The sequence below is a fragment of the Myripristis murdjan genome, chromosome 15, assembly GCF_902150065.1.
Source record: "Myripristis murdjan chromosome 15, fMyrMur1.1, whole genome shotgun sequence".
Lineage (NCBI taxonomy): Eukaryota > Metazoa > Chordata > Actinopteri > Holocentriformes > Holocentridae > Myripristis > Myripristis murdjan.
Window position 1 is genome coordinate 12,260,663 of NC_043994.1, and position 17,629 is coordinate 12,278,291.

General features: G+C 40.8%; 1 protein-coding gene across 1 annotated transcript in view; it reads right to left on the minus strand.

The window, feature by feature from the left end:
- Positions 1–17,629, minus strand: part of LOC115372549 (AT-rich interactive domain-containing protein 5B-like) — a 66,297-nt gene that overhangs the window by 16,845 nt on the left and 31,823 nt on the right. Inside the window, exons 5-6 of the mRNA XM_030070543.1 lie at positions 3,427–3,596; positions 1,871–2,144 (exon numbers count right to left, since the gene is read on the minus strand). Coding sequence (XP_029926403.1) covers positions 1,871–2,144; positions 3,427–3,596 — 444 coding nt within the window. The remainder of the gene's footprint in view (positions 1–1,870; positions 2,145–3,426; positions 3,597–17,629) is intronic.

A 17,629-nucleotide genomic window follows, 5' to 3' on the forward strand; every position in this document is an offset into this window, starting at 1 on the left:
AAACTGTCATACTTAAACACAATAGACATCTCCCGCTTGTCTTCTCCCTCTCTTTCCCCGCTTGTGTGTTAATTTGCCGATGCTGTAATGAGCTATATTTCGATGCGGAAAGTTTATTAAGGGCAAATGTGGATGACTAAAGCCCTCTCCGCTCTCTTCAAATGCACTGAAATGAATCTAAATGTGATTTCCTTGGCTGAATAAAGAGATTGAAAGAAGTCAATTCAACATGCAAATTCAAACCACAGTTTGAGACGAGACGCACAGAAGCACGCTTTGTAGTTTCAGCAGACTGTACCGTGCCCCGTCTGAGACATTCATGTACGTTCTTCCCCTGTGTCACATGCACGCCGATCGCTCTGTGTGAGCATCTGACCTATATTAGAAATCTTTTTATCTCAAACAGACGTGTTTCCCATACATGTGATGTTCCTTTAGCAGCGTTAGAGGACGTTCTTGGCCTCCACAGAAAATCCGTCTGACAAGTGTGAGAAGATCTTCTCTCCTTTTATAAAAGCCAACCAAATGTGCTCTGACAGGAGGGGGGGGGGGGGGGGGGGGGGGGGCTTCAGAGTCTTTCGAAACCCCCTAGATGTGATTTATTTGAACGCAGACAATAATTCCCATAGTTTATTATTGCTGCAGATTGTATGTTGTTTTTTGTGTTTTTTTATGGTTTACAATGGGAGTGTAACTTAAGGATTTTGGGCACACTGCCTGCAGTAGTTGGCTGCCATCTCCATTTCCTCTCCTTGAGCCCTCATTCAAATTCTGGCTTGTGAGGACAGGATCTGCCCTTGACTGGTCTGAAAAGTGGCTACCGGTTACTCAAGGCATTGTAACAGGGGGGCAATATAGATAACATGTGGCCAGGGAAGTGCTGTTAAAACCCCACAGGGCTCTCTCCGCCTGTTTGACGTAGCGGTAGCTCACATAGCATGGTTTTATTCTTGTGGTCTTTACTATGACGCTGCTATTGTCCAGCACAAGACAATTATCTGAGTTCAAATAATAATGTTCTTTGTGGGGATAAGCGACATGTTTTAAATCATTATCACAATAATCATGAGGACCTTTTTTGATATCCAATTTTATCACAATATCATTCATGAATGCAAAATCACATGTTCAAGAATCAAACTGATGATACTTTACAATTTTCCTTAAAAAAAAAAAAAAAAAAAACTGCCTAATTTTGCCAGTTTTGGAATTAAAATTTGCTTGATATCATCAGCTTAGACAGCAGAACTGTTGTCACGACACCCCAAAAACACCATATCATCATAAAAGATGATAATAAATTATCAATTATTATTGATGTATCGCTCATACTGACTTCTTTGTGCTGCCTGGGACTTGTGAACAGGTTTTGGACGAAGTGCTGACACGATAAGTTGACTGAAAGAAAATTAACTGATTATGATTTTGATAATCAATAAATTGCATTAAAAATGTATCAGGTAAATGTTCTCAACAGATGCTAGATATAACTCTGCAAGTGCCGAGGTTTGCATGCTTTTCACCCTGTCATATCATTAGAAAGTATTTTTTTTATTATTTTGCCTTACAATGTAAGCAATTTTAAAATACTGCTTTTGTATCTAGTAGCATGTAATTTGCCATTATTGATTAATATGGGTTGGTTAGTTTCAGCCTTACATTTGTTCCTACAGGTGTCCTGGGATAACAGACTTTCCAGTCCCTTGTCACTCAGCTAACCTCATCTCACCTCTCACCTAAAGCCAGGGGGAAATCCTGTCCTCACAGCACAAAGCAGATTTTACTGTTTAAGAATTAGAGTTTACAATAGTGTAGCCTATTGTTTAAATATTGCCAGTAAGGGAGTAAGAGAATAGGTTTTCCTACTCACTCTGTTTGAAGCCGAGGAAGGGGATCCTCTCTATGGGCGTGTCTCGCTCTTTCATATACTTGTAGAGTGCTACCAAGAAAGCCTGCTCCTCCGCTCTGCTCTCCTCAGATGATTCCTCCTCTCTCCTCTCCTCCTTATCATTCTTGTCCTCCTTTTCCTTCTCCCTCCCTTTCTCCCTCTCCTCAGCCAGGCATTTCTTACTGAGGCCGTTGGCTTTGGGTTTGGCCGCTGAGGGTATTTTGCCGTTTGGTACCATTTTACAGTTGGGTTTGACCTGCAAGACAAGAGGAGCTGGAACAGTCAGCAGATGGACTTTAGCAAAATTCAACCCTAATAAGAATGTTATTAAAATGAATCCCAGGCACACTTGGACACAAGCACAAACAAATGTTCTCTCAGCCTGCACAAGCAGCTTCCCATTGATTGTCAATGGAGCAGCTATTGTTGTCATCACAGATTACGCATAGATTGTACAGACTGCGTTAAGAGACAATTGTTGATATTGATTGAACTGTCCAATGTTGTAAGATTAACATTTGCGAGAGGGATATTTAATTTCAGAGTGGCAATAACAAGTCATTTAGTCTGAAACAATATAATCTTTGAAGCACAGATTTTAAAAAATGATAAATTTGTCCATGGAGTGTGATAATTTCTCTCATCTAACATACAAATCAGACTTGACTTTTCTTGGTCAAGCAACATCTTGATGTGTATTATGTAGTCATCTGTCTTACGTCACCATTCTGTCACCAGAAACAAGAGATATCATCTCACTCCTCTGGGACATTTTGTTTGACTTGTTTAAATGACTGCAGCGTTACGTAACTGAAAGGTTACACCTTTCACATGTTAAGGCCATCTCTTGTATTTTATTTGGTCTGGTGAGGAGCACAGCCATGCAGACAGACAAAGAGACTGCTGTTCTGCCACCACGCTATCAATATTGAATCTATCTATGATTCAATCTATTGAAAATGATTGAATGAACTCATTTGAGCTACTAAAATGAGCTAGTGTACCAAGAAATAAAAAATATAAACTTGTTTATAGTCTAAGGAGAAAAGGTTTTCATCTTGTGTCGTGATCTAGACATTCTTTAATGGTTTTATGAAACCACTAAACATATATTAAACATATATTAAACCAACATAAATATTGTATACATATGCAAAGCATATTTACATCTCTGCAGAACATACAGCTGCTATAATATCTTTTCATTTCACAGTGTAAGATGTCGCCACGGCTGTCACACTGTTTTACTGCATGCACTGTATGTAACACTACACTGCTGCTCGGTCTCCTACTGCGAATCGTTTGGAAAACTCAAATGTTCTCTTGTCTTGTTCTCTGACTGCACACAAGATACAAGGAAGAGTGTGGCAAGCTGTGGTTTGAAAAACACAGGTTTAGGTGCCACAAAATGCCAATTCACTTCTTTAATGTTGCAACATTTGAGCAGGATGAGGCTGCTGTCACTGCTGCGGTGCTCCTGTGAGACAGCTAAAATGATAGTTTTATACATGTGGTGTAAACGTATAAATGAGTGCTACCTTGGTAGGAGTTTTGCTGTCTGGGCTGCAGGGGTCCTGAGCTGTCACTGCTGCTGACCCCTGGCTTGACCCTGATGACCCTTGACCTTGACCCTGAGCCGGACCTTGGGAGTCCCTCTTCTGGGAGACTGACAGCTTCTTCTTCCGCGGTCGCCCCTTCAGGTTGGGTGCTGAGAGAGAGCGACACGAGGCACAGCAATTAGAATAACTGACGCTTTTTGGCACCGTTCTGCTAAGCACTGTGTGATTTAATTATTACATATTTTCACCTCATTGTTGCCAACATTTGGTTTTGTCTGGTTTTAGAGCAATCATAATCGATCATGCATTTAATTACTGGCCACATGGATTTTTAGATGATGAAGTGCATGGAGGGCAGAACAAGAACATTTACAAATCATGGACGGGAATTTTACAAGCCTATTATAGCCTGCAGCGAATATTTTTTAAACCAGATAAGTGCACAATGGGAGAGCTGGCTGCCAGATATCTCTGGTGTGCTAGTAAACAAAGTCCTTAAGTTCCCTCTCTTTTAATTCAGACAGATGTATTTTTAAGGTGCAGATGAGGAAGTGGTATATTGACAATAACAGATTGCGGTTCAACCTACAAAGAGGATGAAAATCTAAATAACTGTTTATCACTGAGAATAAAATTTGATATAGACTCTACAGAGGTTTGTGTCTGGGCTTACATATTTTTCATTTTTCATCAGCTGCAGGTTGCCAGTGAAACCTTAGCTGTTGCTGTATCGACAAACTCATCAATATCCATAAAATTTCAAGTGATGACAGAAACCTAATTCTCTATTTTCATTGGATGGATATTCTATGGCTTTCCAAAAGGAACTAAAGCTGCATTCAGGTTGCAACTTGTCAAGCCAGCCGTATATTTATTCCTCACCATGATAGCAAAGCATATATAATGTAACTTGTTTTTGTTTTGTTTCATGTTTTACAACTGGAATACCAAGGTTGTCATCTCACCAATGGCATCAGCATTGGGGAGCATTACGTCTTATTATGGCACCTTAGATGCTCTGATATCATCGCTCCGTTTCTGCCTATTTCCTTCTAGTTAGCCTGCTCATGTCTTACAGCCTAACGTTGTTAATTAAAAACACATGAACCTGCATGATAGGAGCTCTTTGTTTGAAAGGCTGGCAGATATAATTGCTCAGTTCACATTACACACACAATAAAGTATTTAAACCATCCAAGTCCTTTGTACACCCACGTTTATGTCAACCCGCGACTGTAATGTAACTTCTTGGCAGAATGCCTTGCCTCCACGCAGCAACACAAACAGAGATAAGCTCAAAGGAAAGAGAGAGAGAGAGAGAGAGAGAGAAAGAGAGAAAAGACAGAGACTTCAAATAAGCCAAGTTCAGTCACGTATTTCACAGCATCAACATTCTTTCTTTCCATCTGCAATGACAATTAAATCACATTCAAGGTTGTTCCCTGCCAAAGGGACTCTGTGATTATTTTTGTCAGATCAAATTCCCATCAAGAAAATGTTAGAATAACACCGCAGCTGAATAAAACTAAGAGGTAGTCATTAAAAGGGGTAAATGTGATTGCGACTCAGCAACCTATCACTTCATGTTGTTATTTTCACAACAGCGACGCTGGGGAGAAACAGCACCAGGAAAATTACACGGCCATTTGTCATGCATTTGTCATCCCATTGGCATTAAAAAAAACAAGTTTTCAACATTGTAATCTTTACTTATGCAGCACAGGGTGTGTTTTCTTCCCCTTCTGTGTTTTCTCTGCCGGTCTGCTTCTCTCATTCACTCCCATTTCTCTCACTTTCCCTTTCTCATTAACACCAAGAAATTACATCAACCCTTTATGTGAGAAATGACTCATCACAGTTCGTATTTGCAGATTTGACATGGAGTGGATTTATTTAGTTTAAGCACGCTCGGTATCTACGCCAAAACTTCACAGACGCCTGAGTGAGTTTGTGCCCTCAATGAGTTTCTGTTTTTAGTCCTATCTCTAACCCCCCCCCACCCCCCACACCCCACACCCCACCCCCTCCACCCCAACACCCAAGACTTTCTTAAAAGACAGAACTAGTTACATAAGTATAGCCTGTCTGTTTACATATTTGATCAGGTCAAATACTGCTGTGTTAAAAAAAAAAAACGCAGCCTTTAAAGCAAAACAACTGCTGCATAAGGCAAGATAACTCAGTGGTGAGCGGGTTTAAATTCATTGACCTATTGATATGGGCAGCTTGGGTGCAGATAATAACAGGCAGGCAGTCAAGCAGGAGTCAAATATGCAGCGCACGTCCGCACACATTTAGCCCACATGTACACACACACATACACACACACACACACACACACACACACACACGCAGGCATATACATATCATGTGGTACATCATGTATATTTATCTCTATGTACACACAGGCACATAAGGTCAAGTGGGGAACTGCAGACAACCTTTCTGTGCCGCTGCACAGCCTAGAACTGCTGATCTGGTCTCCTTGTGGTAGAGTTACATAAGGGAGGAGTCATCTTCTTTAGAATAACACAAAGGAAATGAAACGTGGCCAGGCTAAGTACAGATTGATTTCCTAGAATGGAAGCACAACCGTTTTCTTTTGCAGAAGAAAAGCAATGTACACACACTGCAACATGATAATTTTAGTCTGCATTCTGAGAGAGGTGATGTTTTTTTTTTTTTACATTTCGTGGGCCCGGTGGAAAATATTATATTTTTGTCTGTGTATTACAAAGAAAAAGTCATTAAAATACAGTCACTTCCCTCATTGTGCCAAAAAGGGTTGCTAAGGTCACACACACACCAAAAATGGCTGAGGATCAGGCTACCCATTTCCTTATTTGTTCTCTATTTTTTTTCCAGGTCTGTGGTTTCTGAGCTTGGTGCTTATCTGGGTCACTGACATGACTGGAAGTGACCAGAAGATTCTTGCCTCTTGCCTGGTCCTTCACAAGCCCCTGAAGGCATACTATACACACACACACACACACACACACAGACACACACATACTGACTCACTCACACGTGTGCACACAGACAATGTAAACCAATGTACAATACATTCTCTCTTTCTCATAAAGACATACACTCTGTCACACTCCTGCAGCTGAACAGTGGTGAACAGCCTTCTGAATCATGGCTTGTTGGAGGGAGAGAAGATTAGGTCAAACACACACGCACACACACACACACACACACACACGCAGACATATAGAGGTGAGGGGAATTCCCCGAGGTATGAATCCATCATGTCTTGTCACAGAGCAGAACCCTAGAGCGATGGAAGTCACGATGACTTCAGCGGCGAGATGCGCAGCCTGACAACTTGATCTTCAGATGCAGCCCGGCGCTCTCAGCCCTTAACAGCTCTGCGACACCGCTTTGTCTAACAAATGTTCTTCTCAGATTCAATTAAATACAGCCCCGCTACCTCGATTTCATTACCATTCAGTTGATGTCAATGATAATGAAAAACTCATTAGAGACGGCTCAGGAAGGGTTCTGACGGTTATATGCATCAACAGAGTGGAGCCACGGGGAACCACAACAAAAATGGACTGATTGATTGAGCGGCTGCTGGGAACGGAGAGACACATCAAGTCGGCTGGAGGATTCAGCTGATGGATGCTTCAGCTGATAACGCTCACGAAACTGACTGGAACACACACAGACACACACAGACACAAAAAAAAATCCCAATATTTACATGTGCTCTTTTATTGATTGCCTCTGTTGAGATAATGTTATTTCAAAGTAGAAGGACACTGAAGTATTTAATGTCACTGGTGTATAGTGTCTATTGTTTGATTAAAATTAAAATTAATTTACCTCTAAAATGCTTGCCCTTGCCCTCCGTGCTGCTCCCACAGATGGGTTCATCATTACAAATGCATGCTGTGCGGTCGATCTTTGTTCAAACCCACAGAACTTTATTTTAAATTCTAGTGGACATTCCAAGGTTTCCAAAGATACCAAATATGTCCTGCTGAATTACGGAGAAATGCAGGGAAAGACATCTGGACTTTTTCAATTTGATGTAATGGTGCAGCTGTAAAACAATGGCATCTTGGCTTTGAATATTTCACTCGATATCAGTGTGATGTAGCTTGAGTGAAGCACTGCAACCAGCAAATTACAGAATATGTGTGTCACACTGTTGTACGATATGGCGAAAAATGAGTTTGTTTGTTTTTTTTTAATCTACTTTAATGGCAAATCAGAGATGAAGGGGTTAAATCAACATACTTTTATAAATTAACAACCATCTGCAACCTGTCTTTTTGGCAGTTCAGAAAATTTTACACATAACATTGAGATTTGGAGGGAGCTCAAAAAGGTCAAAGGGTGAAACAAATCATTTGAACCTGAGCTGCTGAGAAATCTTGCGACATAGTGACTAATAATGACGGCAAACTCAACTCTGGTCCCACATTAGGTTAGAAAAGCTGCTGACCTCACAAAGTAACAATTTCCCAACCATGTCCAAATGAGCTGCCGACCTCTTTACAGAATTAGCGCAGATACAAAGACTGTTTTGACTCCTTGGCTCAGGAATAGCAACTTCTCAGGGTTTTCACCTCTCAGACTGACCGTGTAACTGAATGAGCCAAACCTTCTTGTCTGCCGACTGTATTTTTAAGTCCACCTGGGTTTTTCATGGAGCAAGCAGCTACCAAGATGGATGTCTTTACTTAAAGAATTTTAATTCTATGGCTTAACTTCAACTTCCTCACTCCAAAATGAGGCCAAAGTTCAACAAAAGCGGAAGAGAAGAAGGAGGAGGAGTAGAGCATGTCTCGAACAACCAGCAGTAGGAGAAAAACATGTTTTGTCGCCAAGTTCGGTAGCTAAATTATCAAAGACATGACACCCAGTTGGCAATTATCAGCACAGTCAGCCAAGGTGTCAGCATTGCAAACTGCAGCCTAGTTATTCACTGAGTAACATGCTAATATTACACCAGTAATACTAACACAGAGAATTATTAGGAAAGTGGCAATATTGGTGACAGTATATAGACAATATAAGGTGACAGTATGTGGATCTATCAGAACGCAAAAAGATAGATCAAAGTGAATAAACCTAACAAGGCATGATACAAAACACTCCCCCCTACAACTCATGAGACACAGATTTTAATCTGTGGAGCAGCGGAGCATTAAATGTGTGATCAGTGAAGTGGTGGAACATTTTAACTCCACTGGAGACGTAGGGATGTGAGGAGAGGGACTCCAAAACAGCAAGGCGACCGCACCGGAGAAAATACAAAAAAGGAGGAGATGACTGACTCCTCAACCAGCAGTGACAGCCGATGGCGTCTTCACTATACGTCAAAGATCTGAGAGGCTGGAGAGTGACTAAGTATTTCTGCTCAGGAGACATAATATAGTTTTTTTCTCCCCAATATTTCTATTCCATAAGGAAACTAACAGTATGAAATGTACAGCTATTTATAGAGCAATGATAAACTGAAATAATCTCCCAACTGAAATTGTTAAATTATGCAATAAAAGGTTTTTAATTAAAAATCCGATATGACATTTTTTCTGATAAATCAGTGATATTGACAGCCATATGTAGCAGTAATAACAGTAGTGGTAGCACTTCTACAACTAGTAGTAGTGGTAATCATTAGTAGTAGCATTACAGTGGAAGTAATTTTCTATTTATTTTGGAAAGAATGTACTTTTTGCCCTTAGGTTGGTTTATACCTTTCTATATTTTATATTGTAATGTTATGATTTTTGTTATGTCTTTCTCCTCTAATGATCACATTTGCTGTTACTGTGTGAGTTTTGTCTTTGTATTGCCTATGTGGACCCAAAGAAGAATAAATGTGGCGTATGTGGCAGCAAATGGGGATCCAATCCAATAAGCAGTGAATAATAAACATATCTGCAAGAATGTTTTGACTCTACTATAATACAAAGTAAATATTTTTTACTGGGTTTATTAAAGTCATGCAGTTTCACTGATGGAAAGGGTTTAGTGCATAAAACACAAAGTAGTAAAACACATTATTCTAGCATTATAAGCAAGCAAAATGATGATGTATTTCTTGCTGGAATTGTAAATGGCAGACCATTACCCCACATACAAACACGAGATATTACATCAGGACATTTCTGCTTGTACAACGGTATTTAGTATTGAGTGCTTGCTCCACCATTTGTGTCTCAGACTGTAACCACTGTTGCGTTTCAGGTGCTGCCAAATCCCTGAGTACAACTTTAACCTGTGAACGGCTGCTATCAGGCTGCTCCAACATGCTTGTAATTCTCACTTTGTCACTTCTCTGACAGGCCAGTTATTCCTCTGCTCCCATGCTCGAGGCACGTTTCTGTGCCGAGTCATTTGACACACACTGACAGCAAAAAAATTTAATGAACGATAATACTCCCAGTGTCTCTATCACTGAAGTCGTCAAAAATTACACGCGACACGCCTACGGAGTGTGCGGGTGGACAAGGTACATGGTTTTATTAATCATCAAAACCTCCGTGGGTTGATAGATGATTCGCTGTTAATTAAGTTCTTCAAAGTATGCAGAGGCAGATTTTTAATTGATAAATTGTAAAACATTTCAGCAGCAGAATGCAACAGTGCAGCTTTTCATATTAGGTCAATACTGTAGCCTCAGGGGAGAGACTGATATTATTGGAGGATTTTCATCACTTGTGTTATTATTGGTTGTTTTCGCCCATGAATGCAGCTGCAACAGAGGAAAGATATTTTTATTGCGCCTCATGGCTGAGAGCTATTCTGAATTTAATGAGGAATGCGGCTGGCTCGTTCTTAGGCACGGCAGTGGATACTAGTTACTGTTATTACACAAACACATTCAAGTTCGACAACTACTCCCTCTATTATCGTCAGGAAGGGAAAGAAAAAGAAATATATAGGTAGGGAGAAAGAGAGAGAGAGCAGCAACAGAGTGACAGAGAGAGAAAAAGTAACCAGAGAGCCACAGAAAGAGACAATCTAAATTTTCCACTGGCGTTCACAGCCAAAGAACGGTGCTATGTTTGGAGAGCACCTGTATCGCAAACTCCTGCCTCCTGACACACGGAAACCACTATAGTACAAGGCTATTAGAGTGAGCGCTGGGGTAAAAGGGAAGGATTAGACGGGCTTTTTACTAAACGAGCTCTAACAGCAGCCCCCCTAGGTGCTGCCGACTCATCTGCAGGTCCTCGGCAGCTTTGTTTAATAGCTCTTTCTCTCTAACAACACAACATCTCACCACGCTTTACTCTGTCTCTGCCTCACTGTCATCAAACTCACTCTCTCTAATGGGCGGACTTGCATGTGTCCGTATACGTGAACGTCTTCATACTACAAAGGAAGGTAAGTCACGTGAGACCGGCTGGTCAGGGGCGATTTTCGACAGATCTGCTCTCCTTGCTGCGGCAGCTCTGGCATCACACTCTACTCTATTTCCCAAACCCATCATTTCTCATACAAATAGTGCATTATATTTGCTACAGTCTGTTTTTATTTTCCTCAAAGACTATTCCCTCGGCTGGCTGACTGACAGCTGTGTGTGCACGCATCATTATCTGCCTCACAGAGCCTGTCTGTCGCTGTAGGCTGTGGCAGACCTCAATCACAGGGTATTAGAAATGACTTCGGTTTCCACAGGAGCACCGCGCTTTTGCCTGCTGCAGGTGTGCCGGACACAATATGAACCAACGGGACATAGGTAAACCATTTGTTCTGCCCATGTGCAGCTCTGGACATGGAACTTGCTACTTGGTAACAAGTTCATCTGATCTAGATCAGGGAAGACAGGACATAATGTGTGAGATAAACAGAGCAGAGGAGAGGAGAGCCTTGGCGATCTGTGCTGTTCCTCGGACTGGAGGTCACTCAGTCTAATGAGCTGCTTGGAACACATGTGAAATACCAAAACCTATGAAACAAAACAAATACATGCAGATGTACTCAACAGCCTGCCCTTAAATGCAGCTCACACATTGCATGTGCTGATGATGGCATCTCAAACAGAAGTCATGTCGTCATTTGTCACTAGCTTGCTGGCATTTTCGAGACTTCAGGATCAAAATATAGATCATCTATCAGAGCAATGAACAGGGTATTCCTAATTCCTTGAAATCAACTGTAATATCTGGACATGTGTTGGTATATGTGCTGTACGGTAAGTGGAACACGGTCAGTGCAGTTTTAAAAGACAAATTGCTGGGGCGCCCCAGTAGCTCACCATTTATTAGTACTACCATATAACACTGAGGCAAAGTCGCAGCAGCCTGGGATCGAATCTGACCCAGACCCTTTGCTGCATGTCATCCCCTCTCTCTGCCCTGTCCTACCCATCTCTCTCCACTGTGACAGTGGAGCAGAGTCAGAAATGCCCAAAAAATAATTTTCAGCACATTGTCGTCATTCTTGAACACAGACAACAGATCAAATGAAGAAATTGGTACGCAGCTTACCAGCTGCTTTTTTGGCTCAGCAGAAAGCTAGAATAATTCTAGTTGTAAATTTATTGCACAAAGATGATCACAAAACAATCAGCTTTATTTAATGTGCTCCGCATTGTTTTTGTTAGCAAAACAATGGCTTCGGTTGGAAAGCAGCAGCAGAATTCAAATGATCCAGTCCCATTTAAGAGAGAAACATGCAGATTAAAAACACTCAAGTTTAAATTAATGAATTCCTTAAATTACAGACTATGACAGTGATTATTATGGGAGACCCCTTTGATTTTCCCCATAGGCAAAATGCATTTGATATGGAATTCCACATTTGGGCAAAGGTTACATCTGACTTCTGGGGTCTATATGTGCACACATGCAGAGAATAAAATCACGCATTATTTTCTCGTTTTTGTCACATAAAAAGTATTCCGATCTCACATTTCTCTCATCCAAAATGTCCCGATCTTGTGTTTACAGGTGCAAATCAGTAAATCTTCAAGGGGAATACCAATGGATTCCAACCTTTGTGTTTCAGTTTGCACACTTGTTATGCTGGTCAGTTTTGAAGTACGAGGCTGAGGTTCTAGCGTACAGTCGGATAATGAGATCCACAATAGATGGGCTATGCAAATTCCTCAGTAGATAGGGTGCGGTGGATAAATCATGTTTATAGATTGATGCCCTACTCTATGGCCTCAGCGAATATAACAAGATTGCTTCCAATTGCCTCTAAATATGATCTTTTATGCATGCAAACACACAGCATAATATAATACTGCTCGCACAGATATGGAATGAAGAGTCTCGCATGCCATTTTAAAACTACAGCCCACCACACCAGCCATATCTGGAGCTTAAAGCCTAATATGTGACTACACTGCAAAAAGTGCTGCGTCTCTTTGTTTTTTCCTGACCGTTTGTCAAATTTAAATCCAACTGTACTGGGAGGAGACACATCAATCAACGTGAAATTGATTCTATCCCCTCTCTCTCTGACTCTCTCCCACCCATCCAACTTTTCCCTATCTATTTCTCTTTCCTTTCTGTAAAAACTGAGCGAGCAGCAGCAAATGTAATTACAAACGGGTAGGGGGGAGTGAGGAGGGGGTTACTGCTATGCATGCGCAACAAAACGCAACATTAAAAAGCTATTATCAGAAAAGGGAACGTTTTGGCAGATATATGGCGGAGGGCAGCTCCCGCCATATGTTTGTGGAGACGGGGACAACAAGTCAGGTAGTAATTATCAATCATCATCAGGGGAACCTGTCAAAACGCTAGGCTGGGCACGCTCAGACTGGCGTTGCCATGGAGACAAGCCCACATCCCAGCAAGTGTGTGTTTACCAGGACATTAAAAATACTCTGTCATATTTTTGTCTTGCACCTCGAAAATTCTGTAAACCGGTCTTTTAGTTTCATTTGGAGATGAGCAGTATCAACTTGTCAGCGCGTGAAGTTATCGAAGTATTAAGGCAGCATGTGCGTGTGTGTGCGTGTGTGTGTGTGTGAGGATTTTCTGCCAAGCCGTACTAGCAAAAGAGTGATTTTGAGGGCTGGAGCTGAAATTAATTTAGGTTTAGTTTAAGGTTTTGGTTTTATACCAATTCACTTGCCTTGAGGATTAGACTCCGGCATGTAGTTGTTGTGGTTACTGTTAGCAATTGGATAAGTAAATGGAATATCCTCACCATGGCAACATGAGGATGCATGTGTGTGTTTGTGTGCATGTGTCCGGGTTTGTGTGTGTGGATGCACACATGCATTCATGCAGTATGTGCCAATAATGAGCTCATTTCTGTGACCATACTATTGCTGTACATAACCTCTCTATTCAAACCATCATTGTTAATATTCCTCTGCTGGAGAAAGAAGACATTCTCCCTAACCATCATGACTTTGTCAGTTCCAATTTTACATATTTCTTTTCCTTTTTTGCATAGCGTACTTCTGTTTCCCTTTTACATACACCAGACGCCTGCAAGTCGAATTTCATCGCATGCCATACTGGTTATTCAAAGGACTGGTGAACCCGGCACGGTGTGCAGGAAGCGCAACTTTTCACAGATCATGCACTGTAAACAAGGAGTGTATCTGGAACATTTCCAAATGGCCGCAGTAACAACGGTGCTTTCTGATGACAATCAATCTCTGCTTCTGCGTGACCCCAATCCATCACCCTTCCAGGAATCAGGATTATTTTCACTTAGAAGCAAGCTTGGAAAATTAAATGTGATAAGCAAGTAAACATGAAAGCAATTCAGGGACCCTGAAATTGGCATAAGTGCAGTATGAATTTTCCTAGTTTATTATGACAGTCATTTGAAAAAAAAAAATGGGTAGTGTTCTTAATTCATTATTTGTGCGCCGTTGTGCATGCTCCCCCTGGGGAGAAGCAACATTACTCTTTCATCAGATCAAATGAAGCGAAGCCGTGCTGTTCCAGGAAGAGCCAATTAAACTGTTCAAAGAAGTTTATTATTGCGACGGATTATGAAATCATTCTCATCGGATTCATTGGGGTGTGTGTTTCAACAGGGGTGTGAATGTGTGTACTTTACCACTGTGCAAACTCATAAAGGCTGTAGACTCAAGCTTTCCATTTGCAAACTAAATAGGAAATTACAGTATGCGTGCGGTGTTAACATGTTTTACAAGGCAAATTTCACAAACTTTAAATTTATAGTCGAAATAAGGTGTAATTGCCGTGAGCAAATCACATCCCTTCCATTACTCTTTGTTTTTCCCTTTTTTGTTTGTTTAATTCATTCATTCTTTCTTTCTGTCTTTCTTTTTTCTTTCTTTCTCTTTCTTTCTTTCTGTCTTTCTCTCATTCTGTTCACCTCATGTGATAACCTCATGATGGTAGCGTCGTACCATAAGCACTTATTAAACCACATCACACTGGAGACATGGCTGGCTTTAATCTCAGCCCAGACCCGCTGATTGACACACACACTGAGGAATGCAATGACCTCTGACTTCGGGAGAACTTGATAATATCGCCCTTTATTTAGCGCAAGACACATGGGCGCACACGCACACACTGTAATTACAACAGACAGCATTCTTTGGTATTGGCCCAATTCTAACAACATGTAATGTCTGTGTGTGTGTGTCTCATCTGCACAAAACTTGCAGGACGGCTTTGCTGTCAAAGGGAAAAGAAAAAATACACAATAGACACACTGATAAGAGCGCCGGCCTAAAAATACAGGCTGTAAATATCTGACAAGCGAGCATGCCGCTTAAGCCTCTGCCTCTGCCTAAGTGTTGGCAAGTAGCTCTTAATGGCTATTGTTCCGAGAGAGAAAATAAAACACGAAAAAAAAAAAAACATTTAGCAATGAAAAAGAAATGTAAGAGTGCTCGAAGGGGCTGTTCCAAATACACACCCTGTTGTTACAAATACACGCCCTGTGTTGTTCCATGAGTGCCAAATGTAAAACAGAGTCAAAGTTACATAATGTGGAGGATTTGCTAAAAACAGGCTAACCTTCAAACGCTTCCACATCATTGATATTGACATACTGCAAGCAACAACTCGATGAGACTGGGGCTTTAAAAAATACAGTATTTCAATCTGGCATTTGGAGAGAGATAGAGGGAGAGAGAGCGCGAGAGGGAGAGAGAGAGAGGGAGGGAGAGAGAGAGAGAGAGAGAGGGAGAGAGAGAGTTGAAAGGGAGCAGTGGATAATCTTTAAGGCTTATCCTATTCATTACTCGGGGAGAAAAAAAATCACAGCATCGACCTATAAATAAATGAATGCCAGGATAAACACGAAGCCCATACATCAATAAAACATATGTATTCTAATAGATCACGCTCTAGTTACACTTGATGGGATTGAGTCGGCCAATGAGCCCAATCATAGGGACTTTGTTATTCCGAAAAGCTACGCAGCATTAAACCATGGTTATTATAAGTAATAATCATTGCCTTAAAAAAAAAAAAAATAGGCCAGTGGATACTTTCCTCCTCCTGTCTTTGTCTTGTTTATGGGCCCATGTATTTTTAAGGATCTCAGAAGGGTTTCATTCCAAAAGGCTAAAAAAAAAAAAAAAAACAGCAACAACACAGACTGTCTCCTGATCTTCATATTTCAGAGTTCCATTAACTTTGTAGCAGCTGCATATTCAAAACATTGCTCTTCTGTAAACAAATGTCTAAAAGGTAGCATAAAACTTTCATGAGTATTTTTTGGTGCAAGGAATGATTTAGTGAGAGTAGGTGTTCAGTTTTTTTTTTTTTTTTTCAAATGGTAGCTGTTATCATTTTGGAAAAAACCTTGGAAACATTAGGGACAGTCATCACACACACACACAATCCTCCCTTTTCCTGTTGCTCTGCATCACTCAGCGGTGTAGCAATGTGGTTTTTGTTTTGTTACTGAAGTTACACATAAGCCCTTTCAGAGACAAGAAGCCACAACAAGCCTCTACCTGCAGACATAAGATGCAAGATGCTAGACCTGACCAGAGGGCTGCATTCTCTCTCTCCCTCTCTCTCTCTCTCTCTCTCTCTCTCCCTCTCTCTTTCTCCCTTCATTTTGTTGGCACAGACAGACTTTGAGATTGGTAAACAACATCTACAGTTACACTGATGAGTCAGAGGTATTAACACCAGGTTCCAGCATGCCTCTGTGTAACCTTTATTAGGGACTTTCAGCAATATCCAAAGACATCTGGGATTCAGAAGGAGTGAAAACATAAATAAAGTCCCTCGCAGTTGTAATCAGATGAACGTAATCCTGTTACATGTAAACTGTGCTGCTACCACGGCCCTGGATTTGTCAAGTGTGGTAATGGGGTAATGATCTATGCTGTAATGAATAAGCGGGTCAAGGCGGCCCGGTCAGCTGAGGTGGCAACAGTCAAGAGTTTAGAATTACACAACCCTTCTGAATACATATCAAACTGTACTTTTACACTGCATTCATAACCACCTCAGAGCCTTGAGCTGATAATGACTCATCAACTTATTTACAATGACAGTGAAAATTACAGTTCAACATTTTATCTTTGCACAGACAATTTTTACTCTTACTCAAGATATTAAGTTGCTTTTTTAGCAATCCTATTGAGCTTTCAACACTTACTGACTTAAGTAATTCAGACTTTTTAGTAAGCCTGGGTAATTTTCTCATCAATTTAATTGGGGTTGGATGATATATCAATGTTACATTGACACTGTGATATGAGACTGGATATTGTGTGGGATTTTGGTAATATTGTGCTGTCTTTTACCTGGTTTTAAAGGCTACATTACAGGAAAGGGATGTCATTTTCTAAATTCATCAGACTGTTTCAGCCTTTTTACTATTTGTCTCTACCCGCTTGACTATCAAATCCATGTTGCTAATGACCGTTTATCAAAAATCTCTTGTATGTAAACATCTTATGGAAGCACCAATAGCCATCCCTACAATATCATAACAGTTTCAAAATAAAGGTATTTGGTCCAAGACATTGTGATATTTGATTTTGTCCACATCACCCGGTGCTGCTGTTAATCTAACTAGAGCAAACTTTACAGTGCTCCTTTACCTTTTCCTAGTCAATTATCCTAGATCAGCACTAATCCTCTGAGAAAAACTTTGTACTGTAAATAACAGGTCCAGACCACTGAATAGCGTCTTGCCTATGGCCAGATGCGTATTTATCTCACTGTGCTGTTTGCTAAAAATAGATAAGCAGCCATGCACTATCTGTGGTTCTGCAGTGTTGCTGATGACATAAGAG